This window comes from Gymnogyps californianus, chromosome 21 (genome assembly GCF_018139145.2).
Source record: "Gymnogyps californianus isolate 813 chromosome 21, ASM1813914v2, whole genome shotgun sequence".
Lineage (NCBI taxonomy): Eukaryota > Metazoa > Chordata > Aves > Accipitriformes > Cathartidae > Gymnogyps > Gymnogyps californianus.
This window is the reverse complement of record NC_059491.1, coordinates 9,378,346-9,405,524: the sequence shown is the minus strand read 5'-3', so window position 1 is coordinate 9,405,524 and position 27,179 is coordinate 9,378,346. Positions and strand designations below refer to the sequence as shown.

The 27,179-nt window shown below is 52.5% G+C and overlaps 1 protein-coding gene across 6 annotated transcripts in view; it reads right to left on the bottom strand.

The window, feature by feature from the left end:
• EPHB2 (EPH receptor B2) overlaps positions 1 to 27,179 on the bottom strand; it is a 128,087-nt gene that overhangs the window by 34,038 nt on the left and 66,870 nt on the right. For all 6 annotated transcript variants that reach the window (XM_050909584.1, XM_050909582.1, XM_050909578.1 and 3 more), the window contains 2 exons: positions 13,183 to 13,338; positions 12,280 to 12,615 (listed from right to left, as the gene is read on the bottom strand). In XM_050909584.1, the coding sequence (XP_050765541.1) occupies positions 12,280 to 12,615; positions 13,183 to 13,338 (492 nt within the window). The remainder of the gene's footprint in view (positions 1 to 12,279; positions 12,616 to 13,182; positions 13,339 to 27,179) is intronic.

Here is a 27,179-nt window from a genome sequence, read left to right as displayed (position 1 = left end):
AAGGGAATAAAATTGGACAAGACACTGCCACCAGCCAGAGCAACACTACAGGGAGCAGCCCACGGTCTCAGACTCCCCAGGCAGCATCTTCTGCACTGCTCCCTGGCCGTTTGATGGGAGTGTTTGGTAGGACTGTGTGGCTCCAGCCTCTGGACCGCCTGCCGGGGGACACCAGGATCTTTCTGCAGCTTCTCTTTCATGATCTTTATACCCATTTGAAACGCTACCAGTTGCAATCTGTCCCCCATTTTGTAGCTAGCCCCCCACCTCAATCACCTGCCAGTCCTGCAAGGCTCAGCCTTTCACTCCTTGCCTGCCAGTGGGTCAGTGCTATTGAGATCCCGGTATAATCAAAGCGTCTCCATTCCTCTGCTGGCTTAGCTGGAAGAGTCAGGTTACAGGCAGCAAAACCCCTATCTCTGATCACTTTAATACCACTAACCCATGTCATGTCAGACAGAGTCAACATTTGCTCTGGAAAACACTCACGACAGAGAGAGAGCAAAGCCAGCCCGGCCCGTGGCCTCTCCCCAGCAACACTTTGAAATCACCCAGGGGAAAAAAATAGAGGTGAACAGCTGGGAGTTTTCCAGCATCTCCTCGGAGCCCTCCTGACAGATCTTGGTCCCTGGAGTGTCAGGTTACCGGACGGGGGGAACTGCTTTTATTATAGGAGGGTCAGCAGGGAATTCTGGCATTTTCAATTACCCGCATGCAGAAGCGGCTGTGATCCGGGGTCAGGATTAACTGCGTGACCCCCGGCTGAAGACAGAGTGGCAGGGAAATGCACCATGATGCTGCAAGGCACCAGCTAGTCCAGAGGCCACGGGACAGGGCAGTAAATGGGGAGATGTGGGGGAGAAAGCTGCTGACGGAGCATCTGGCAGAGGATGCCTGAACTTCTGCAACTGCCCTGCAAACGTGGCAATGAGAGAGACTTGGAAAACCCTGGGGTAAGTGGGCAAGCTTCTCTCCCACTGCCTTTACCCAGGGACTCGGCCTCACTGGGTGACCCAGGTAGCTCCAACACGTGGGAACTACGTGGGGAACATGGTCCCCTGAGGGACCGGAGCCAGGCATTCCTCAGTACAGGGCTCCCAGGAGGTCCCAGAGCTCCTTCTGCACTTCAAGCCCTGCACAACACCAGAAGCTCGCTCCGGCGAGACTAATGGGTGATGCCGTGCAGCGGCAAGGACGGTGCTGTGATCAGTCATGGAGCAAGGGCTTCCCTGACCTTGAAGCCGCAGGGCCTGGAGACATCTAGGCTGGGATCCAGGCTCCAGCAGCACCTGGAAAACAGTGTTTGAAATGACAGGAACACACAGTGCCTCCGTGCAAGGCTGCAGGCAGGTGAAATACACATGCGGGGCTTAGATGACCTCTGTTTCTTAAGCATGGGACAGAGTGGAAAGCCAGGACAGCTCACTCTGCACTTCCCTGCAGACCTGAATGTCTTGCGCCAGTATCTCACCCAAGGGACGTCTAATCCAGACCAGCTCTCCCTTCTAGCCCCAAGGCATCCCAGTCCCACACGGTCCCCAGCAGGTCACTGTCACTGTGCAACGATCCAGCTGTCCCCAGCCCAGGTCCCATCACTGACCTCAAGGCCCCAATTCTTCATGCTCCTACTAGAGTTAATCCTCAGAGTCCAAATGCATGCAGGTATCTAACTGAAAACTGATTTATTTGGTTAAAATCTTCTCCATTTTTTGCTTCTCCAGGTAAAGCTGTCTCCTGCCATTTAAGCATCGCAGGCTTTCACGTCCTGCACACCCCCCCTCCCCTGGGCCCTCCTGGAGAATGGATTTCAATTTGGAATGCCTTCCTCCAACGTGAGCACTGAAAGCACCACAGTAAGGAATACCTGGATGAGGAAGGGAGGAAGGGAAGCTTTTTCTGACCTGCCCTCAATGGCAACGCTGGTGACCCTGCTCTGCATGGGACGTTGGGTTGAAGACCTCCAGAAGCCCCTCCACCAGCACTTCTGTGTGTGTGACTCCCGCGAAAAGGTTTCACTATTGCTTGGACTATTAAAAATGTTTGTCCACCCAATTTCTTTCCCAGTGTCCTCCCCTGTGATGTCATGTTCAGGAGCCACATACTTTTGAAATCAATTACCTCCAGCAGAAGCACCGCAATGTCACAGGGATGACAGCACTAGGGCTCTTTAATAAACAACATTCGCCCTCAAAGCACCAAAAGCCGCAGGTCTGGGATGTTCACCAGACTCACTAGAGCTCTAGAAGACTGGTATTTCACAGCCTATGAGGTTTTTGTTTCCGAGGTTCCTGGCGAGGTGGCCCCATCAAGCTGGTACCCACGCTGTTTGTGTGTGTCGAGTGTCTGGAAAATTTCCCAGCAGGCCCAGCCTCCAGCCCCTTGAGTTTGTAACTACAAACGCTGGAAAATCTTAAAAACACGGCAATGCAGTCCAAAGCTGGTCCTGGCTCCGGCCCCATTTGAATCAACGAAGGCTTTGGTGTAGATTACAGCCTTTAAAGCAGTTCCTAACGCCACAAGCCCAGTGACTTGGCCCGGGCAGATGAAGGCTTTTGGCTGTCTTTATGCTCTTTGTTTAACTGAGTTTGCAGCCTTCATTTGCATGCTGCCATCCTGCCCGCGGAGGAGGGCAGGACTTTGTTCTCAGCACTGAGAGGAGGTGCTCCAGAGGATCCCGGCATCCCGTCACGCAGCCCGCTGGAGCGGGTTTGGGGTCACTCGGTGCCAAGGTCATCCCCACCTCCTGGCCCCCTCTCCATGTGGAAACCTCATCTGCTCCAGATCAAGGCGACGTCATCAGCAAAAGGCTGGCGGAAAGCAGGAACACTGGCAGGAGCCAGCCCTCCGTCCCTCCAACCTCCCCCCCCAGATTTTCAAAAAAATGGTACTTCCCCAGAAAGTGCCAATTAATTGCAACCAAAACTGTTCTTAGGAACATACTGATTTTGAAATTTCAAACACAGAAAACTTAGACCAGAGAAATATTTCTTGAAAGAATGACGCCTGCTGCAGGGCATTGCCTTGGACCCACTGAGTCTTGCTAATTTGAGACTGAACTTGTTCCCTTGCTCTCTTTTATGGTAGACTCCATCAGGCTGGCCTCCCTCTGTGTGTGGGGAAATTTTGGAAATATCAGGGTTTTTTCTTGGAAAGAGCGTTTCCTGCCCAGCCCTACGAATGCAGCAGCCTCCTGCACACTTGCCAGTGGCAGTGATGAACATGGACTGGGCTGCGGTGAGACAGGCATGGTGAGGATCTTCCTGCCTGAACCGAGTCAGACAGAGACTTGTCATTTTACACACAGATAGAGGGGACTACTAAATCACAGCGACTCCGAGATGGACCAAGGGACAACCGGCCAGCCAGCTGCATTAACCCAATTTGCTACAACCATCTATTATGGTCCACATAAACGCACCACTGAGCAGCATCACCCCCCCAGTGTCTGCTCAGCTGTTCAAGCACTGTGACCCTGAAACTGGCCTCCCATGCGTCCGCAGCCTTGCCGACCTGCCTCCAGCATCTCCACCTGCCCGAGTGCTGGCACTCGGCGCCTCGTGCGCAAGCAAGGCAATTAGCACTGCGGGCTGTGTTTGCCAAGTGCAGCAGTAAAGATAAATCACCCCTCCTGAACACGTAAGAAAAAGGTGAGCTCCTGAGCCACTCTGTCAGCTCCCAGCACTCGCACGCAGCAGGGACGGCGGCACGTTGTGGGGAAAGGGGGAGGTGCTGGTTCACCAGAAGGGACTTTCCACCCCATCCATCACGGATGGGCTTTTGTTTTCTGCCCCAAGTCAGCTCCAGATGCTTTGGAACAGGTTTGTGAAGCCCCAGGCAGGTGTGGGAAAAATGATCCTCAAACTCACGGAGTAATTTATGCAACAGAGAAGCCTGGGAGTCAGCAGGTGGAGGAGCCCGCAGAGCTGGTAGCGGGTGGAGGAGAGCATCTGCTAGGAAAGCTCTAGCAGTGCAGCCCATACCCTGCTCTGCCAACATCCCCCCAACTGCCCACCGCAGGAGCGGGAAGAGGAGTCCTGAAGAGCCAGCAGCTGGCAAAGCTCCTACCATCTGGGAGCCCTGGCTGCAGATGGTCTCCAGCGGGCAGAGGAGAAGGGACTTGGGCATGGCAGGGTCCCTCCTGGGCACTCACGACCGGCTGCTGCAAGCTGGGGGGAGGCAGCAAAGGCAACAGGCTGGGCCACCAAGCAAGAGGAGGAAGGCAGCAAATGTCAAGCCGCATCAGGTTTTGGTGGCAACGGCCCTGTGTACGAGGCAGTCAGGGTGAAGGTGGGAGCTGGGGATGAAGGAAAGAGAAGGAGAGAGAGAAGAAGGGCTGCAGAGTCAGGATGGTTACACGGGTCGATCTGGAGGGTAAGGTCTGGCTGTTAATGCTGGATAAGAGAAGCAGCCATGGGGATGTCAAGGTTTCAGGAGGTTTTGGAGCCTGGGAGCAGGCCAAATTGTCACAGAAACACATCCAGTGAAGTCCGCAAAAGAAGAAACCTGGGATTTAAGGGACCTCAGGAATAGTCCTACAGTAGCTCAGCAGACACATTCTTGGCTTGCTCTGTCACACAGGCAAACAGGCTTCTGCCCTGGCTCCTCCACGTGGGAGATGGCTCCACAGCTCAGAAAATTTCTGATTTTCCACCTAAACGCTATCACCAGCCACTCTGTACCATCTGCTCTTGTCCTTCTGCTTTAATAGCTCTTCTCCCTTTCTGGTGCCCCTCCAGCCCAGCACGTCATTACAGGCAGCAAATAAATCCCCTTCACCAAGGCTGAACACATGGTGCCTTTTTGGTCTCCTCTCTGTATCATGGGCTCTCCTGTGTCCTGCTCACCTTATCAGCCTTTCTCTCTGCCTGATATCATCACAGTTCAGCTCTCTTGAACATGGGTAACCAGGCGTGCACACAATGACCGTACGAAGCTCCACTCAAGTTTTGTGCAATGGTAGGGAGACTTTGCTACAGCTGGTGAACATACTTTGACTGATACAGCCCATTCTTGCCTGTGTTGTTTTTTCACAAGGTTTTACACTGGAGAGTTGTCTCCTTCCCCTGGTCTGCCACCAGGTCCTCCTCAGCTGCCTCCAACTGACAATTAGTTTTTGTTGTTGGGCCCCAAATGCCTGGCCTCACTGTTTCCACTGTTGAATTGCACCCTGACTGTTATTCCACCTCTCAGCGCCTTCCTGGAGGTATCACAGTCCTCCTCTGTCCCAACAATGTTCGTGTCAGTTTTCTGCACAGGAAATACCCTACCAGATTTTGAAACATCAAGAAGTATGAGACCACTTCTCATGGACCTCAGTCAGCCACCTCAGTTCAGCCTGATGCTTCCCCAGTCGGGTGGTAGTTGTCTCCCACTTAGGCAGTTCCTGGACAGATTTCCAGCTTTACTAGTAGTTTTCTGAATCAAATGTTTTACTGGTGTCCAGACAGGCAGAGTCTACTGCATTTCCTTAGAAAATCAGTGGAAAAAAAAAGCAAGAACAAGCTACACAGACTCATGTACAAAGACTTGATGGGCCCTCTGTCTCTTGACGTCTCAAGTCAAGACTGGTTGCCTTTCTGAAAGATGCTTTAACTAAAGACAGGACTGAACGTGAGGATAATCGATATGCAGGCTGATCTAAAACATCTCTTGGCTTGAACCTTTGAATCTGAGTATAATGGCCATAAATCATAGCTTGGGAGGTTCAGACTGGACATCGGGAAAAGTTCCCTCACCAGGGGGGTGGTGCAGCTCTGGGACAAGTCACTGGAAACATGAGGAGATCTCTGTCTTTGGGGGTTACCAATAATTGTCCACCCAAAGCCACGGCTGCCCTGATGTAGTGCTGGCAGCAGTCCTGCCAGCTGTAGGTGGGAAGTTGGATGGGCGATCTGAGATGCTGGGATGCTATAATCTCCTGCCTTTCATTTTTATACTGGAAGGCAACAAGAAATAGACGTTCACAGCTTTCAAGGTCTGGAAAGCTCATTCCAACTCTTCGAGGTGATTTCTGCATACACTTTCCCAGGTTTTTGTTTCACAGACAAGTAATTCCCGACTGCAGCCAGCTCAGGCCAAGGCTGGGAGCAGCATGAGAGAGAACAGGAGATGCCATGACTCCCTGCTTGTGTCCAGAGGAACGCAGGCCACTGCTGTGCCTCCCTCTGAAGGAGGAAGCCAGCCAGCTCTGCTGGTGCAAAATGAAAGTGAGAAGATAAAAGCAAGAGTCCATGTGCCCCAGGCCATACAGTTCTCCTCTCTCTGTCTAGCCTGCAGCATAACTAATGTGACAAGCAAACAGCAACCTGGATGGCTGGTGAGAAGTGCTAGTCCCTACCAACCTTATATCTTCACCTTGTCTGCTACCCTGGCTCCAATCCTCTCTCCTCACCCCTCCTCCTCTGATCCCTCCGTGCTCCCTGTTGCATTTGGCAGTAAAGCTCATGGACCATGGCTGCAAGGGATTTTTTTTTGGTTGAAGGCGAGGGAAAAATCCTCCCTTCTGGTGCTGTGCACTTCCCAGGATCTGTCTCGCCTGTGCTTCATCACCCACGCCTGAACTCCCCAGCCTTCTGCATAAGGACGAGGCTGGACTCAGGCTAGTCACAGGACATTCACAGCAGAGCGGAGCCATGGCCCACGTGCTTGCTTGGGACCACTGAAACATTCAACTGTCCTTGAGCTCACAGGCACCTCTGAGTTTTGTCAGGACAGCCCTGTCCAAAAGACACTGCCTGGCTGGGATGCAAGCACCTCGGCTGCGATAGCCACAGCGAAGCAGTAATTCAAACCTGAAGTCTGTACGAACCTGGTGCACAGGCGTGAGCTGCACATCTCCCCAGCCAAAGGACCCATGTCGTGACATACTGCTGTAAAATGCCAGAATAATAATGCAAATAATCGTAACAAGTTATCTGGATCCATAGAGAGGGAGAAATTGCGTCAGTAAACTCCGCCGCTGCGGATGTTGCTCCTGATGGGTTTATCAGGGAAGTGTATCGGTTTCCTCTGTCACACACTAGCTGGTATTCACACTATATTAGCTGTTTAGTGCTCTTTTTGGCTCTGTTTGCAGCCAAGAACCTCTGACATCAGAGTTAATCCTCCCTTCTTATCCTGTGTGACACAGGAGTCACTCACAAATGGGACACATTCCCAAAAATCTTGATGTTCTCTTTCCATCACTGGGAGGTCTTGAATTTGTCTCTGGATACTCTGGAGCCCAGGGCTTTTTCCTCCCTTCTCAGATTGCAGAAACCACAGGCTATTATCAAGAGGTGCCCTTCCCACGTGCTATTTAAGTCATCCCTACCCAAGGAGGCCTTTCCCTCGGCGATTTTCCCAGGGCACTCAGCCCGCCTGCGGCACAGATGGAGCCTGCAAATCCTCGCAGCACCAGGACTCTCCACCCTCCCCGATCCTCCCCAAAGAATGGCCACAAATTAGCAAGCAGGGGCTGCGTGTTGTCACCAGCAAGAGGGTTGACGCCTGGCATGGCTTTCAATTAGTCAAGTGTCATTATCCCAAGCGCCGGGCCACGCTCAGCTCCTTGACCCCTGGCTTCCCTCCTGCACCTTCCCTCTTGGGATGCTGGCATGGCTCTCAACCACCCTCTTGGCACAGACCTTTTGTTCTGGCATGGCTGAGAAAAGGCTTTTGGTGGCACCCGGTCTCCGCGCGATGGGCTTGTTTTCTTTGGCCACATCACAGTCCCTTAAGATAGGACTGGCTGTGTCAGATGGCAAGTCGTGGATCGCGCTCCTTGGAGAGCTGCTGAGCTTCGGGGGAGAGGTGCCACTCAGCTGCAGGGTGTGACAGGCAAGCAAGTGGAGGGTGAGTTGGGAGATGTACAGCATGGAGCTGGAGGTCAAGAAGAAGCCTGCTGAGAAGAGCAGAGAGAAAACACAACCTGGCCTCAGAGGTGACAGAAGATATTTCCTAGGAAGGCAGTGGGGATCATGCGGAGTTTGCTAGAAGGGGTAAATTCGAGCTGGCTGAAGGCTGACAGAGGAGCAAGGAGGTGGTGGGAAGGGGATGTTTATTCCAAGCTCTTTTTATTTCTATTCTGCCTGTCCTGGTCCTTTCTAATTTTCTATACTTTGAAAAGGGAAGTATCACACCTCCTGTTCTAAAAAAACCTGCCCTTCTGGAGGTTAAACACCTTTGGGACACTCACTGCAAGAGAAAGGTCCAGGAAACTGCCTCCGAGCACGGACTGGCACTGGCCGCTCTCTTTCGACCAACCTTCTCCTAAGAAGAGAGGTGGCCTGTCCCTCGGGGCACCTCTCTGCACCGTGGTGTCTGGACTGCTGATCGCTTTGTTGGTGGGACTGAAAAGATGACAACGTTACAGTGAAATGCAAAGGGTAAACCTGGGTAGTCTAAGGTCAGCATCAACCTGGGTAGTCTAAGGCCAACATCAACTTGGCCAATGCAGAACACGAAGCCATGGGTCCAGGAGGAACTGCAAAGGATCCAGCCAAGGGTGACCGAGGCAGCCTGGGGCACAGGGCTTATGAGATGTGGAGAGAGTTGGGCTGGCCGAACCTGCTAATGAAGACATTAAGGGTGAATTTAATCGCAGCTACAACTGCCTGGAGCTCCGTTAAAAGAGGGTGGAAACTCACTCTTCTCAGCAGGGGTAGATGATGCAACAAGGGGCACAAGCCACAAATCAGGCTGGAAATTATGAAAAGCATCTTTCCCGGGAGGGTGACGTAGTCCTGGGACAGGTTAGTAGAGAGGTGGAGTTTTCCAAGACTCAGCTAGAAAAAGCCACAGCAGATCTACTCTTGGTGATAGTCCCGCTGCAAACAGGAGGGTGAATCAGAGATCCCAGATGTCCCTTCCACAAACCCTGATGGGATCCTATGGCCCAAATCAGGCAGGGCAGCATGACTTTGTGGAAGTAGCTCTTGTGAAAGTGTCTTGATTTTTTTCCTGAACTCAGGAGTTCAGCAGAGTGCACAGACTTCAAGTGTGTGAGACACTGGGCTCAGCACCAGCATCATCTGCAACACAGGAAATTAGTTTTAAACATGGCTGGCACTCAATGAGGACTCACACTGCGTCCAGCATAGTGGAGGCAGCACCTCTCCTTAAAATTATTACAGATCTGGGAGATGATATAAAAACATTGCTGGCAAATCGTTCATGAAGTGTCCAAAATGGCAGTATTGGGAATGACGACTTCTGTGCAGAGCAATGATTATGGCTTGGTGGCTGAGCCCATGAAAACAGTTATAAGGTTGTCCTCGGGTCTGGGAACCAAAATGCAGGTCTTGCTTGCAGAATGGGAGGCTGCATCGACGGAAGCAGCACCTGAAGGGACCAAGACAGAAGCCACCAGGGAGGTAAGAGCTGCCCGCATGGCTGAGTGAGGTAGCACTTTACACTTGAATGTGCAAAGGGAACAGCGAGACCAGAAAGGAAAGTAGTTTATCTGCAGTAGCGCTGCTACTGGGTACAATATCTAGTTCAAAAAATGATGATGAAGAATATAGAAGTTTCCGCAAAGAGCTGCGGCAAGATCCACATTCTGGAAAGCCACCTCACAGCAAGAAAGGATGATTCAGCTTGGTCTAATTACCTCTTATTTTTCCTTGAGAGAAGCTACCCACCATCTGTGTCTACATGAGGAGAAGTGTCCTACTATTACAACACAACAGCGAAGTAAGTTATGTCGATGTAAAGGCCAATGTCAGTGAAATCCAGACCTCACTGGAGAGGGGTACAACAGTAATGACCGCAGCCATCTTTCTCTGGGAGAACAAGAAGGCGAATGGTGTGTCACCTTCTTCGATCTCAAGCTTCCCTTTTGGGATGATGGTCACCATACCACCACAACCCCCAGTGCCACTCCTCCGGCTGCTCTCAGTACCTGCCCTCTGTCTGCTCTATGGGGATCGTTTTCTTACTCTCTCACAGCAGCTTTTTCCTGGGATGCTGAAGAATTTATGATATCTGAAGATTCAAGATGCTGCTGGTGACATGGCATCTCTCCTCAGTCCTGAAAGCACCAAGCACAGGTGGTCCCCCAACAGTGGTCCATTTATCCCTGGGTGAACCAGGGCGATTTTGCCTTGCTTTCTTCAGGGCTGAGAGGTCCCCGAAGGCCAGCGTAGTGAGCGCTTTGCAGGGAGGCCATCGTCCAGCTGCGCAGGAGCACAGCCCCATCACATATTTGGTCCTCTGCTCTGCCTGAGATGGAGCCCAGCTGGCTGCTCAACCCAGAGGAAAGGCAGAGGGAGGCTGTAATCGCCGCTTCCCCAGGCTCATCCCTCCCCTCCCTCTGCACACTCTCCTCTCCCCACAACACCCTCCATTCTCCTGTCCCAGCTCTGCCTTTGTGTCTGCAGCTTCTGTTACCAACTGCTAATGATCTACATCAAGGCTGCCAGGCGGTGCCGAGTGTAAGCAGAAGAATTCAGAGCCTCTAATTACAGAGGAATTAGCAAGCAGACAGTTACTGTTTAGTGCTAATGAATAGATACATTAAGAGAGACATCACACAGGCTGAGAAGTGTGAGCCCTGATAATAAAGGAGTGTCAAACAAGGAAAGCACAAGAAGGAGGATCCAGGGGACTGAAAAGGATTCGCTTGCAACTCAGCGCTCTGGTTTTGCTAAGGTGGAAGTAGCCACAGGCAGTATATGAAGGTAACAAGCACACCATATAACTGCAAAGCGCAAAATCTGAGCGTTAAATAACTCGTCTATAGTGCGGGACCACGCTGGGGGTGTGCAGAGCCCCTTCCCAGCCCCAGGTAGCATCACACCCTCCCCATCTCCATCAGCCATCTCTGTAAAGGAAGCTGCAACAGGTCACCGTCCCAGACCAGTTCCTCTCTCCTCATCATGTGCGGACGTGTTCCTGCTTGCAGTCAAACCACGGTTCAACGCTATGCTAAATCTGCCTTCAGGGCTTCTGATACGGTATTGAAAGCACTGTGACCCCGCGGCTCCCGAGGTAGCTTAGGATCAGAGGTCATTCTGCTGGTTCATGTGCGACCAAGACATTTTTGCAGGTTACATCTGTCTCGGCGCTCTGCATGCCCAACCAAGTGATGCCCATATACACCACTGCTGCTTTACCCCAGACCAAATACCTCCTGTCCCCTGCAGCCAGCACACACCATGGTCCCCAGGCAATTCAGTGGAAATGCAATCATCCACGACTGCCAAATTCAGTATTGAAGGTCATGTAGCGTCCAGGGCAGCCTGGGGCATGTTCACACTCCCCACACACTTGCTGCAGCGCTCAGAGGGACCACAGAAACTCACTTGCTCCCACGCATGCTTGTACCTTATTGGCATGCTTCCACCGTGCAATCGGATTAAGCAAAGACCCAGCCCCAGTCTGTGCTCCAGCTTCCAGATGGCTTCCAGGTGGGCTGGGGGGGAGCAGCCCCTGACCAGCAGCTCTGCGGGGCGTCCTGCCACTGGCACAGCTGCTGGTGTATCTCCCAGGAGCAGCACTACCAGCCACCCTGACACATCCCTTCCTCCAGAAAAGCCACCATGCACAGGGGGAGCATAGCAAACCCCCAGGCCAGCACAGAGCTGGAGACCCCGCGTGAAACCCGGTGTGCTGCTTGGTCTTCTTCACCAAGGTGACTCTGCAGCAGCACAGGACCTGGAGCAGACTTCCAGATGGTCCTGGAACTGCTTTGCAACCTCTTCTGTGCAGCTTTCCTTTGCTTTCATGGCCTGTCCTGGCTTTCTCTGCAGTCAGAGCAGAGATTGCAGCTTGTGTCAAAATGCTGGAGTTGAGTTAATCTTACCTTCCCTCCTCAGGAACCAGGAGCAGTAGCAGGGGCTGCAGCAAGGCTGCCAGCAGTGGTGAGCACTGCTGCTGTGTCTGCAACACACCGACAGTGCGTGCAACTCATGGTCCGAGGCAACAACCTCAGAAACAATCACGCGCCCAGCGCCGGAGCGGGATGCTGAGACACCAGGGGACCGTGACATGAGCTGTTTTGCTGCGGTGATGGGGAGGGCTGCTCTGCCTTGGGGCACGCTCCAGCTTTTCACTGAAATAAGGGATATTTTTCACACCCAAGGCTTGGGATTCATCCAGGAATTGCCAGGCCCATGCACTTTGGTCATCACCAGCGTTACGGAGCAAGCGACACCATGCCACATCTCACCCAACCTCTTCTCCCCTTCAAGCCCTGTTCACCCCACAGGGTTTCACCCAGCACCTCTTGACCAGGAGATCTCTGCCCACCACCTCCCCTCCCTGGAGAGGTCTGCTGGGAGACACAGGTCCGCGTCTTACCAGCCTGGTTGGTGGTGATGTTCACTGATGCAAACTGCGGGGAGAAGGGGCTCTGGTCGGTGACGCCGTTCACTGCCTGGATCTCGAAGGTGTACTGGGTGTGGGCCAGCAGATCACTGATGTAGATGCGGGGCTCCGTCAGGCCCAGCTGGCGGGGGGCGAACTGCACGTTGTCCCCGCAGCGTGTGCATGCCCCGCGGCCGGAGCCGCAGCTCTTGCAGATGATGTTGTACACCAAGTCCTCCCGGCCCCCCGAATCCCGCGGCGGGGTCCACTCCAGCATCAGAGAGGTCTCGTTCACGCTGGAGATGACGGCCTGGGGGGCAGACGGGATGGCTGTAAAGGGAATAGACAGAAAGGTGTAAGAGCCAGAGCCCTGCTCATTGCTACAGGACCAGCTGCACACCCTCCTTTTCCCTATCCCTGGACAGGATTCTGCAGCAGGCACGCGTTGAACTGGCTGTTTCTCTTGGTGTCAGGGATGTGTGGAGCAAGGTGGACAGCCAAAGGCAAGAGTGGGAACAAAACCTCTCCTCTTAACCCAGTTATCTTTTGTAGCATTTCTGATTCCTGGCCTTTGTGCTGATCTCTGTGTTGGCACACAGGTCTTCTCATCCGGGTAGAGCCCCAGAGTGAAGTCATCCCACTGCCTAGAACAGCACAAAACAACCCAAATTTCCGTCCTCTTTGCACGTGCAATGTTTGCAAGCGCAGACTGGCCCAAGGTAAGAAAGACCCACGCCTGCAAGGCTCCTCTGGACAAGGTGCTCTGACCCCCCTGGCCTCCTCCAAAATCCCACTGAGACAGATGCCTTTGTTAAGCATCCCTTGGTGCTTTGACTGATGAGAATGTCCTTTCCTAGCCGCGTCCGGCCCCTCCCCAGTTGCTCAGAGCCCACATACTGGTGCATGGCATGTCGACAGGATCGGCATCTGCCCGGTAATATCCGTTTCGGCACACGCAGTTAGTGGCCCCTTCTGAAGTCGTCCGGCTGTTAATCGGGCAGTGGACGCATCCTTCATCCCCTTGGCTGGCCTTAAACGTCCCCGACGGGCAGCCTGGAAGAGAACCAAGAGCAGCGGTAAGCAGTGAGGACAGGGGCTGGCGGGGATGCCCGGAGCCTGGCAGCGCTGCCAGAAAACACCCTTCGGGGTTTTGCAGAGTCCAAAGCCAAAACCTGACAATTTGAAGTAAACAAAGTGGAGAAGGAGCAGCTGGTTTGAGGGCTCTGAGGAGGCAGGCACTGCTGCTGGCGCTGCCTGGAGAGATGGGGAGACATCTCTCCCCCCTAGTCCCCAACTACGGGTGCAGAACAGGGTCCACTCAGGGAGTCTTACGAATGCAAAGGGGATTTTTAGCCACCATCACATAAGACGTGAGCCGTTGTACCAAGTCAGACCAAAGGCCCGTGGTCACCAGAATCCTCCCCGCAACAGTGGCCACCCAAGGAGCAGGGCACGAGCCAGGCACACGCATTGCCCACAATACCTTCCCACCCTCCAACAATTTATAGCTCAGGGACTTTCTAAGAGGCAGGCTCTTTGCATTTAACATCCTTTGTGGGATGTTTCTTCCACTAAGTTACCTAGTCATTTTTTTATTCCATGCAAATGTTTTGCACCCATTTTATCCTGCAGCAGAGAGCCGCACGGTATAATTGTGCACTGCATGAAGAAACTGCTGCCCTCCGCTTTGAAGCTGCCAGCTGCCATTTCATTTGATGCAATCTCACACTTGCATTGGCAGTGAGCACTCAATCGCCATCCACCTTCCCATGACCCCTAGGGTTGCACAAACCTCCGTCATGCCTCAAGCAAGTTACATAACAACATTCACTATTTTATTCTCCACTCTTTTCCCATAATTAGCAATGTCCAAATTATTATTTAACCACCAATGTACCAACTGGACTACCTATTATAGCCCCAAGGCGTCATTCCTGAGAGACATCGGGCCAACTCACAGCCTATCTCCGTTCATGTGCGTGTGAAGTTGGGGTTGTTTTCTCCCATTTGCATCACCTCGTGTCTATTGAATTCCAATTGCCTTCTCATTCCCTGGTCATGCCATCTCATAAGATCCTTTTGCAGCTCTCCATAGCCAGTCCTTGCCTTCACTACTCAGTATCATAAGCAAATTGTCACTTCTGCCACAACCGGCAGCAGCGTGCTGGGCTCTACCTCCAGTGGGGCTCAGACCTCTAAGCCACTCGCAGATGAAGAAGATGCTCCATTAGCAACAGCCACTCAAAAAAAAAAGCATGTTCAGGCAGGCAGGGTGGGCGAGGGTGGCACGGGGTGTGCGTGGTGCCTACAGCAGATGGGTGGTGAAGGCTGGACCACAGTGTGAAATACAGTATTAACAGATACGGCACAGGTGGCTAAAAATACGACTGCAAAGCTTTAAACACCAGAAAATCCTTTCCAAGTCAGGGGATCACCAATGCAAAGCAAAAGCACGGCTATAAGCATTTATCGGCACGGTTCTTGGTGATTCCTCTTGGTTGCGACTTTCCGCCGCTGTTAATTTCTTGTGCAGCACGGAGAGCCTGGGGGGTGGCAGGTGGTTTCTGCACTGAAACGAGTTAAACAAACTTCTACTTCAGTTTGCTGCCAAGGCTTTCAGGAATGAGGCAGATCAGAAAAACAGCCTGGGAAAAACATACGCTCGGGGTTGCTGTAAGCAAGAGCTATTACTGAGAAGTATCTATTTTTTTCTTTGGGGAAAAAAAAAAAAGGTTTTTTTTTCAGTTTTCATCTCCCTTCCTTCAAAATTATCTTGAGTTTCCAATGAGAAAAGCTCTACAGAAGAATACCATCAGCCTTCCTGCTTGCAAAGTCCCTCCTGCCTCCTGCAGTCAAAGGATCTGTTGAAAAACTGGCTTCTCCTCATGTTCCTGGATCTTTCCACCCTCGCTGTCCCCTATCCCCCACGCGTTTGACTCCATTTCTGACCCCATTCCCAGCATGTCCCTCAGTACAAACCCATCTCAGAGGGTGTTAAGCTGTTGGGAGAGGTGATGGCTGCGTAGTTCTCTGTTACAGAGAAGTGATGGTGGCTTTGCAGCTGAGATGATAACAGGGTCCCTGTACTAATACCAATTGTTTAAACACAATAAGGCCAACACACAAAATTGCTCTAGTCTGACATCCAGGGTGAAATACAGGGTCATTTGATCAAAGATGTTTTAAGACACGGGCCTCTTTCACCTTTCCGAGACTTATTTTAAAAATAACAACATTCCTGTAAGGCTTCATCTGCATCAAGATAGAGATACATCCAAAAAAATGCCTATGCTGCTGAGATTTAGCGACTGGCCCGAGAGACAAAAAACATTCCCCAGGTTTGGGCTGGCACAGGCTGACAACTGCAATTAATACTTCTGCGTGCGCTGCTCTTAGAGCGGGGCAAAAATTGAGGGCTGAAGGTTCACCAAAAATACCAAGCTGGGATGCTAAAACTCTTTGCGTGTGCCATCAAAACACGGCCCGAAGTTTTGGCAACTTTCTTCCTCCCCAGGAGGTCCCACACACTGACATGGGATAAAAAAATCCTGGAAAATCAGAACTTCTCCAAAGATAAATGTTCTGAAATCATGCTGAAAGACAGGAAAATCACTGAAATTTGATGCAAAGTCCTTTTTTATTTTTTTTTTTCCCTCAAGTAATGACAACCTCCAGAAGTAAAATAAACGAACATTGTGTTCAAAACTGTTTTGTTCCCTCCAGGTCTTCCTCCGGGTGAGAAAACAGCTTTCAATTTGGAATCCACCCAATTTCTTGTTTCCAGAGTAAACAGCAAATCAAAACTGAAATCTTCACACAGGGGCTAAACCCCCTCCTGTTTGAACAGCATGGATGTTCTCACCACTTGCTGGAACACACGAGGACACCCCAGTTTTCTGCCCCGGGGGGTGACAGCAGCTTTGGGACACGCTGCTTCCCCTTAGGCTTGCAACAAGGGCAGGGGTAGAGCATCCCTAGAAACTCCTGCTTGGAAAGATGGAATTGAAACAGCGAAAGCACAGAAATTTTTACTTTATCAGAGCATCCTTCATCCCAGGAGGGCGATTACCGTGACAGCGGCTCTGGCCCCATCACTGAAGCAGGAGCGGTTTGCAGCTTCCCACGTGGTGGGTTCCCGCATCTCCAGCAGCAATCGGAGGATGCTAATAGGGGTTCACGGGAAACATATGGATCTTTAATTGCCTCACTGCTGCACGTAGGCATGGATGGCTGCCTCGCTAGGGTATGGCTCGGAGACAGCAGCGGGTTTGCTAAGAGTACTGGCTGTAGCTCTCAAACAAGATTGGGAATGCCTGAGCAGCGCCGGGTGTCCTCGTTTCCCATCCACCCACTCCCAGGGAAAGGGGAAAGGTGGTCATGCCTGGGAAGGCACGTGTTTTGGGAAGGGAACGCCATGGAGAAGGACCCATGAGGGGTCCTGCCCTCCCCTGGAGGAGGACCACGCCAGGGATCTGGGAGGGAAGGCCACTTCTGCAGCATCTGCTGCTGGAGGCAGTGCTGGCACGAGGCTTCCAGCCCTCCTTCCCCGTAGCACTGCCTGCCCAGGGCAGCTCGGCGGAAAAAGGCATCCCATGGCTCAGCCTGAAGGAAAAGCCTTTGGCCAAACGTGCAGGAGGGGCCGTAGAAGGGTTCCCTGTTTGCTGGCCCCGTGTCCCACTGCCTTTCTCTAACCAACTTTTTAATTAATCCAGTGTGAGCTGAGCAGGCTCCAAACAGGCTCCTCTGCATCAAAAACTGCCCTGGCCATCAGAGCCCGTGCCAGACCATTTCTACAAACAGCTCAGAGCAAACAGCTCTCTCTTGCAATAAAAGTTTCCAAAATGGCACCTTCAGTCCTTGCTAATGGCTCTGAGGAAGGGTCCTCCTCGGCTCCCTTTGCCTGGCTTTGTTTCTCCTGGCAGCAAGGCTCCTTCCACTCGAGCAAGGCGTTTTTAACGGCTGATGGAAAACAGGCAGCCCTGGCTCTGTCAGTTAGGATCCGCCAAGAGTCTTAAATCCCCAGCCTTATCTCCCAGCTGCCTCTCTTCTGCCTCCGGGGCCGGAGGCAGGGGGCAGGCAGGCTGGCTCTGCAGCCTGACATCGTCAGCATCCCCAGTGCTGTTGGACCCCGGAGCTGGTCACCTCGGCCGCATCCTGCCTCTCACCCTCCCCCGTGCTTTTGGGAGCCCTCTCCCATGGCCCTCCCCACTCCCACGGGCATCCTAAGCACCCCGCAAACCCTGTGCAAACCTCTGGCTCCCCTGGCCACGCACCACGGGACTGCCCCTGCACCAACCCCACGCCGAACGGGTGCCAGCGATTTGCTCTTATGGAGAACAAAGAAAACAATGTCCTGGGCCATGCCAGGAGCAGCGTGGCCAGCACATCGAGGGAGGTGTTCTCCCCTGCCAGGCACTGGGGGTGCTGCCACAGCTAGTGTGGGGTTGCCCAGTTCAAGGGCAATATGGGGAACAGGAGAGAGTCCAGTGGAGGGTCACCAAGATGGCCAGGCCTGGGGCACAGGACACACGAGGAGAGGTGGAAAGAGCTGGGATGGGTTAATTGGGGTAAGGGCGGGGATCTAACTGCAGCTGCAGCTATTTGGGGGCAGATACAAAGAAGACAGACCCAAACACTTCTCAGGGTGCCAGACTCTGTAACAAGGGACAAGGACCACAAGTTCAGACTGGACATTAGGAAAAGCTCCTTCTCCAAAGGATGGTGCAGTCCTGGGACAGGTCACAGAGGGGTGCTGGATCTCCTTCCTTGGGGAAGATTCAGCTAAACGGCACAGCTGCCTTGAGCTAATGCTGGTGGCAGCCCCACTGCAAGTGGGAGGCTGGACCCCAGACCCCAGAGCCTCCTCCACCAGCACTTCTAGGTCTCTACTGCTCATGGTGTGTGGGGGGGTTATTTATGATGTTGTCCTGTGCAGAAGACTATCATGTCCAACCAGGTCTGAATTTACCCCTTTTTCCTTTCATCAACCGTGCCCTTCTTCTTGCAAGATGAGGTGAGTGTTGTAATGACATTGTCACTTTTCCCATATTCTTCTCCATTCTGCCCCTTGTGTCTTGACCCTTGTTTTTAGTTCTGCGTGCAAATGGGTCTCACTTTGTCTCACCTGCAAAAGTTGCCCATTCTCTGCTTGTTCCTGTCCCCAGGCCCTCACACGATGGTGTTTGTCACCTTAGCGAAAGGCTGGCCTCCGGACAACCCAAACAAAGGAGCAGTGCTGCCCATTGCCTCTGGATCTGCTTACACTTCTGCCGTGGCCTCTCCATCCTGGACATTTTAGCACTGGAGGGAAGAGGACTCAATCCTGCCTTGCAGGGCTGCAGTGCAGGAGGCAGGTGGTAAGACCCAAGCCCCTTGGACTTGGCATTGGAGTTGGCTGCTAGCTCTGAAAGAGAGAGGCTCTTGGACCTCTAGGTGCCAGCACTCTGCACTCATCCTTCCTGGGGCTGCACAGGTCCTCCAGTTTCCTTCCTGATAAATTTAATTAGCAGCCTACACTGTTACCTCATACTTGAGATAAGCAATTAATCCCATTGCCAGGCGCTGTCACTGCCAACAACTCTGACAGCATTTGGAGAGCAGAGGATAGAAATACAGAAGGGAAAACAGGGTTAAATGAGATTAACTGAAGGGGAACATGGTGCTCAGCTGACTTCTGTGATGTGGATTAAAGAGTTGTCAATAAAGGAAGAAGTCACAATGCAAATGTTCCTGTTTAACCCCGTCATTCTCCACAGGACAGAAATAGAAGCAGACGGCACAGGCCTGCAAAAGCATCCCCCCGTTGCTAGCGGCTTTTAGATAGGTCCCCATGCCATTGACTGGACCAGCATCCTGCACCTCACCAGCAACTCCAGGAGATCAACTGGGTCGCATCAACTCCCCAGCCCATGGGCACCGCTGCTCTGGCCTCACAGCTGGAGGTGCCAGGACTCCAAAACCCACATCCCCTACAAGAAGGGCTCGCCAGAGGTGCCCCCCAAGCCACTTCATCTGCCTCCCAGCTTCAGCCCAGGGCTCCTTCAGACACAACCCCCTTGGAAGTGCCCCTGGCAAGGACTTCCACGCTGCACCCTGCCTGTCTGCCGCGCACCACCGGCTGCTTGGGTTAAGAGGTTACCATCTTATTCTCACCATCATCCACCCTTTCACTTGGTCCACGGGCAGGCGCAGAGGGGCAGCACTGGGTCAGCATGGGGCTGTGACAGGACCTTAGTACTGGGGTGTCACAGAGGTTTGAAGAGGACCGGGCAGGGCAGAGTGATGCCCTGTTTTGGGAGCTCCCCAAAAGAGCACGCTGGGAAGTCCTGCAAGGGACAAACAGTCCCCTACCTTCTAGCCACGCTGTCCTCGGCCCAGCCCAAACAGGCTCCAAAGACCAGGAAAACTGCATGGGCCAGGGATTCAGCCTTTTGGACACCATGGGACAAACCGACAGTGGTCATCACACACCGACTCTGCAGCACAGCCTGGTCCAGAGCCAGGCAGTTACAGTCCCCTGGTCTCCTGCAAGAGCATCACCAGCCTGCCAGCCAGGCCAACCTTAGGCAGGGAGCATCCTCATCCAAACCCTCGCAGCTCTCTCCCAGTGCCCACGCAGCAGCAGCAGCAGGGCTGAGCCCTCGCCTGGGAGAGGCTTCATGCCGGGGGCTTGCCAGCAAATCCCTCCTGCAGCTTCCACGGGGTTTGCAAGGTCATCTCCCCCCTAGCACCGCTCAGAAGTTCAACCATCTGGTGAGACCGCCACACCTGTGGGCACGCACACCTGCAAACCCCCCTCGCCGACCTGCTCTGGGCGGCACATCCATCAGCGGTGACGGGATTTGGCTGTCAGGGAGAAACGCCTGGAATTTCTTACCTGCCCGGTCAGCCTGGTTCAGCCTCCCCAACCTGTCACGGGGGCTCTTAAAGAGAAATGGAAAGCTTTCTGTCCCTGCCTGAGCATGGGGGACTGGGGTGCTGCCAGCATTCTCAGAGTACGGACGGCGAGGACCATTATCCAGCATTTCTCCTGCTAGAGCCGTTCAACGGACACCCAAGGGGAGAGGACTTCCCTATCCAAAGGAGACACGGAGCTGTATGTTCATCACGCTGCTGTCGACCACAGGTGACTGCAGCCCCAAAGGCACAGTTCACAGCTCACTTCCAGAGGCCAGCATCCCTGGGTGAAGCCGAAACCAGATGGCAAGTTTACAGGTCAGGAGCAGAGCTCTGGTGGCAGCAGATGCTTTGGACCTCCTCGCTCCTGCAGACACCCGAAGAGCACTCTAGGATGTAGCTCCAAGACCAAGCTCAGCAGCCAGTGGTGCTCTCCTGAAGTATGACATCCACCACCCTGGGGATGCTGGGTGCTGCTGGTCTAGGAGCAATACCAGTCCCAGCACACGGGGTGATCAGGACGCTGCCAGCACCTGCGCAGTTTCAACCCCAAAACCTTGTCTTGGCGGCTTGGCATGCACATAAGGACCTAGAGCTTCAGGTGATGGAAAAGAGCATTGCCCCAGGAGCCCTGGGGCAACTCGCATGGAGCGATGCCAGCCAACGCCAGACGAGGTGCCGAGCCATGAGGTTATTTCTGTGGAGTGACGCGCTAGCAGATACACCAAATGTCACGCTCGCGTTATTCAGCCTCTCGTTTTCTTCTGGTGCAGAGGATGAACTGATGTGTTTTCCAGCCTCTGACTGCAAGACTGCAGGGTTTTTTTGGTTTTGCTTCAGATTCCTTAAAATATAGTAATTTATTTTATTCTGATATCTTTAAAAATGTTTTTCAGGCAAGCAGCATGTCCTTTTTCAATAGATGTAAACACTGCAGCACTACATACTGAAAGAGCGGTTGTTTAAACGGTAAGCCAGCTTTCTCCAAGTGGTCTCCAGAAGAATTTAGGACTTTCACATTTTGTTACTTTGTTTGGTCTTGTTTAAATGTTTCCCAAAGCTTCTGCCTGGGAGAGCTCTGCCTCCGGAGGCTGGTATGTTAACCATTACGGGAAAGGCTCCCAACCTTTTAACGCAGGGAAAGAAGCAAAGCAAGCAAGCAAGTGGTGACATCAAAGTTGCACTGATGGAAAACCCCTAATCCTATAAACCCTTCCTGCTTTAATTGGTGTTAAAACAAAGATAATCTTATCTCAGCCCTATAAAAGAAGGGATAGGATGTACTCTCTAAAAGCCTCTCTAAAAGCTCTCATAAACTTGACAAACATTCCATGTTTTGAGCCCGAGGAGAACAGCTTTAATCCTAAAGGAAACATGAAAGTAGAAAGGGAGCTTTTCCTGGACAAAAGCCCTTCAAGTGGATGGTCTCTTGGTCCTGGTGCAAATCCGGAGTCACACCCCCAGCACCATGGGGCTGCTGGGGACGGGCATGCACGTCCACCGAGATGAGACACAGAGACTCAGGGGACCAGAGCAGCCAGGGACCATCCGATGTCTGCATGTCTCCAGGTGCGAGCAGAGCCAGGATCAGGCCCTCGAGTGGACTTGTGCCTCCACCTCCAGGGACTCCAAGTACATCTGTGGCTGCTCAATGTTTTTATGTGCGAATTGCCTGTCTCTACCCAACTCCCTTATCCCAGATGTTGGAGGAGCAGGTTTCAGGGTCAGGGTGCAGAGTCTGAGATCGGGTCTCTGAAGGACATCCCTACCTGACCCAGAGGCCCCAACCCCTACAGCCAGCGTGCAGAAGTGCTGACGGCACTATTCCCGAATTGCTCTGCCTTGACTTCCCACAGCATGAGGACCAGTGCCCTCCCAGCCCATGCTCTCCTCTCCATCTCCAGCAGGTACTCCGCAGACCCCCTCTAGGTGCCGTTCCCAAGGGAGCCTTTCCAGGGCACAAGCAGCTTTTCCAGGTGGAGGTGGGGGTGGCCAGGAAAACCTGGAGTGGGCATGTTTAATCATTACATTTTAATGCTGCTTAGCACCCAGTTTAGACAAGTTTAAAACACGCCAGCTGGTTAAGTGCCAGCAGCCGCTTTCCAGATGACAACATTGTTCTTTGTCAGCTCTAGGTGCTGAGTGGAGCTGGCATAACGGCTGATTAAAAATGGTTAGTTATGGTGGTTTAAATCACTGGGGGTGTAGTTGCACAGTAACTTTCCTTCCCAGCCTGCAGCGAGCGGAGAAGCTGTAGGCAGGCAGCACGGCATGGAAAGGGAGGTCACAGACAGCCCAGGGCGGTTGCACACTGTCCACCTCCGCTTTCCAAAACGCCCTGAAGTCTGCTTACGTACTTAGGAAGGGCAAAACCCAAGGAGAACCAGCCTTCCTCCAAAACAAGCTCCCAAGTGCTCTGGCACTTGCGACACCTGCGTGGAGCACTGTTCCAGTTTGGGGCTCCCCAGTGCAAGGAAGATACTGGAGCGACTCCAGGGGAGGCCACTGGGATGGCTGGGAGCTGGAGCACATGGTGGGCGAGGAGAGGCTGAGGGTCGGACGTGAGCCTGGAGAAGAGAAGGCAAAGGAGAGGCCTTACTGCTGCCTTCAGCTACCCAACAAAAGGGTATAAGGAAGATGGAGCCAGACCCTCAGAGGTAGGACAAGGCTCAAGATGGCACATGGGACATTCCAGCTTGACGCAAGGAGAATGTTTTTCACCATGAGGGAGGTCAAGTATTGGAAAGAGGGCTCAGAGACATGTAGGGATCTACAACCTCAGAGACAGTCAAAGCCTCTCCAAGGGACTGGCATGCATTCCGGTCACTCTAGCTGTCCATCACCAACAGAGCTTCCCCTTCTCAAGCTTTTGGATGCCCAGCCTGCCCTCTGCTCGATGGACCACCGCTTTCTGGCTGCGGGAGTACAAGCACAGCGAACGGGGTTACGCAAACGCACTGCTGGCCTGAAGGCAAAAAAGAGCCACTTACACCAGGAGTGCAAAGGTCAAGCAGTTGTTTGTAGGAGCAGCCCGGGGAAAAAAACTCACTTTTTTACTTTGCTTAAATTCACCGACTTTGCTAAATCAATCACACTTGAAAGCGACAGTCCCCTTGCCCAAAGCAGAGTCCCTTGGTGCTGTCACCACGCACGCCTCACGGACCACGGCGCCAGCCTACGATTCCAGCTCCATTTTGCAAGTCCATCTGTCCCTGCCACCTTTGATTCACTCACGTCCGAACAGGCACACTTCTGGCCCTCGAACGTCTTCGAGGCTACGCGAACAACCCGAGCTGAAGCAGCTTCATCCGGCAACGAGCTGCTGCAGCGACGTGGCATGATGGACTTTTTGAACCGCTGGGTTTTGAGCCTGCAAAGGGAACTGCAAGAAGAAACCGAAATCGCTGTGCCTCCAGCCAGCTGATCTGCAGAAAAGGTGGGGCTCCTTTGAAACCCCCTGCTCCAGAGGAGAGGAGGATGTACAGACAGCCTCCGAGAAGTCCATCCCTGAAGGGGCAACATCAGCTCTAAGCCAGGGTTGGAGAAGGAGTGTTGGGACAGCAAGGCTGACCATGAGCCACGTCTCCTACCCTAGAGAGGGCATAGCCGGAGCACCGGTGTCTGTCACTGTACCCATCCTCATTTATGTGGTCTGTCTGTCTGCAGCATTATTTAGGAGCAGTCAGCTTGCTATCTCAGCGCTGCTGATGAAATGAAACACACAAAGTATTGTAATATCGGAACGATTTGCGATGGGGACAGAAGTTTTTTTAAGCATGCTGACCTGAGTGCTAGAAATTTTGGAAATGGCAGCAATAAAGCCATCTGAGCAGCCCCCTTCCCACCCTCCCCAGCCCCCAAACTCTCGTGTGTGTGTGCATGATCACGGCATTTGCAGTATGTGACCGCGTGCCATTTTTTCCCCCCACGCATAGGACAGACAGGACTTGGGAGCACGCTGGCTTCTGCAGTAACAGGCAGCTGCACGCACAGGGGCTATCTCCGAGCGAACCATCAGCAGGAGAGAGGGAAGCAGGAACAAAGATAAAAGCAAGGCAAATGAAACCTCTCTAGAAGAGCTCGTCTTTCCCTGTATTTGATAGACTTTTTGGAAAATGTGGATAGCTGTGTGGTACGATCATCCCTTGCTGGCATTGCCACCGCATTCAGGGTCCCTGGATGCCCGGGACCTGATTTGGACATCCATGCTGCTGCGCGTTCACAGCTTCATCTGAGGTCAACCTGTCCCATGGCATCACCACTCCAGGGGACAGTAAGAGCTTAACATGACTCTGCTACGGCTTCGCCCCAGACATGTTCAACCTTTCTTTCTACTGACACGAGCCAGGCACTCAGAGGCTGGGCAGAGAGCACGGAAGTCCAAGGAAGGAAGCCACGGCTCTGTAATCAACACACATATTTTCGACAGAGAGCAGAAAATAAGATGTGGAGCTGCACAATAAACTATGAGTATAGAAAACTACCAAAACCCCCACCTCTTTCCAAACACCAGTTCTGCTCACCCCGTGCACTGACAAAAAGCAGCGTGGCCGTGCCAAGATCACTGTGTGCCACAGGTGTGCATGTAAGGAGAGTTAAAGTAGGGATCTTACATATTATTTTCTAGGAAATCTTTTATAAAGCCTCCCTATTTTGCACAACTCTGGCGACTTCTGCAATTTGTGGCTGAATAAATACCCGCGAGCAATTTCTACCATCAGCATTCCCTCTACACTCAATGCGTCAATTTGGTAGCGGTGTTTGTGCAGTATCGAGGGTTGCGAGGGATCAACATCAGAAAGAGAAGGTTGAACCCTAGGTCCCCTGGTTCTCATTTCACTGATAACTTTCTCCGAAAGGATGTTCTGCTGAGGGAAAAGCAGCAGCAAATAATTATCTCTCTATATCCATCAGGAGCAGTGTTGTATGGCAGGACCTGAGAGCCAAGCATGCACTGTCAGAAAACACAGATGGGAAGAGGCAATTTTCAACAGCTCGTAATTCCCCTTATTTGGGCGGGTTTTGCCTGCATCCATCAAAATGCACCTTCCACACCTGAAAGCTTTCTTCCACCAGATTTCATACTTCCATACTCCCAGATTTTCATACTCCCACTGGAAAGCAGAGAGGCCTTGGAAAGGCGTCGCAAGCAACTTGAGACGGAAAAAATGTGAGGTTGCTGAGACACGAGGTTGGGAGTATGCTGGCTGGTTTCAGCTGCATGAAAGTTGAACTCAGTTCCTGCCTCTGTGCATTTAAACGTAACTCTCAGTAAATCATGGGTCTTCCCCAGCTTCCCAGATTGCCGGGGCTCTCCCACTGTGCTCGAGGGCTTGCTGCCAGCGCCGGGCATGCAGCATGAGTGCTGAACAGGTTCCCAGAGATGCCAGCAAAGCCACCAAGGACAGAAAGTACAAACAAAACACCGTGAATAATAACCAAGATTGCCTCAAAAAAAGTTGTTGTTGCCCCCAGGAAAATGCAATTTGTATTTTTCAGTAAAAGTTAATTCCGGCCAAGAAATTACAGTGAAGGAGTAAAAATGCATCTTAAAAAGTCACAAACTGGCAGCAGCGGCTTTAAATTAGTAAGCACAAAATACAAGTGGTTGATAAGAGCACCTAAACTGGGCAGTGGAAAAAACAAGGCCCGTAAGATTAACAGCAACAGGATAGTAAAGATATGTGCCTGCCCGCAAAATATGGCAAAATTGTCCATTGTGACACAGAAAGAAAGGGATATATAATAATATAGTGTATGCATAGAGAAGGATTGTTTCATAACCGACACTTCCTTAAAATTTTCCATTCCCCCTGAAAGTAGGAAGACTATCAGCAATCGGCTCCCAACGCCAGGCAGGATTAGATAACTTGTACCCAAGAGCTTTAAGAGTCAGCCAAGGAAAACTCCGTGATGCAAGTGCTCGTGTTTATGAAATCAGCCGTTTCAGGGGACCAGACACACTGATAACACTGCGGCGTATGATTTTCAAGGGTAAGAGATGCCTAGCTCTCTTGGCCAAGATGATGGCACCACTGCCGTTCTGCAAAAAGTGATCCTCGGCACCATGTGCTGCGTTGAAGAAAATAGGCTGAAAAGCAGAAAGGTTGCTGCAGAGAATGGGCTGAGCGTGACAGCCCGGCATGAAGCTGAAGCAACGGATCAGCAGGATCCTCAGATGAAGGAGGCAGAAGGTACCCAACACGTTGGGTCAGACTTGGAGGTGGTATGAGAACTGTGCACGGGCAGCGTGGTACAACCAACAATTTCCTGGTCCCTCAGTATGAAAATATAGATAGATCTGGGCTTCTTAATCCACAGACTGCCCATGCACTGAGATCATTTGGCTGCAAGGCGTCCCAAAAGTCCTTCTCCAGGGACCTTCACTGCATTTTCCCCAAGGTTAGCCGCTCCGAAGCCCACAGCACGGCTGCGGCTGACACAAGGATTTCCTCCGTCTGCAGAGGAGACGGGGAAAGCAACCACGCTTGCCTAGGTGGGAAGCAGCTGGGTTATTCAGAGCAGGGGCTGTGGTCGGAGAAGGGTTTTCTTCAAAGCATGAGGTGCCTGGAGCAGTTCCAGCCAGGGCTGGGAGCAGGACAGATGGCAGAGCCCCGCTAATCCAGACGGGCAAGCCAAGCCTAGCACTGCGCAACTCCCTGGGACGCCGCCAAGCATGAACTCCCACTTTAAAGGCCCCACTTGCTCTTACAGATTAACACGGCCCCCCGAGAAGGTCCCGTGGGGAGACGCTCATGTTTGAGAAGATTTGTGCCCTGTCTGATGAAGGATGCTGTACTGGAGCAGAGAGGGGAAAGCAGAGCCGGGCTGGAGCATGGGGTGCATGTCCCAGCCCGCTCCTGCTGCAGTCCTCACTAATGGAGTGCAAAATCCCAAACTTGCCCGCCCTGACACATCTGCATCCTTCATCCTAGCAGGGCGCGTGCTGCAGCGTAGGGATGTTAACAAGGAATTGCCTTATTATTAGGGCCACATGA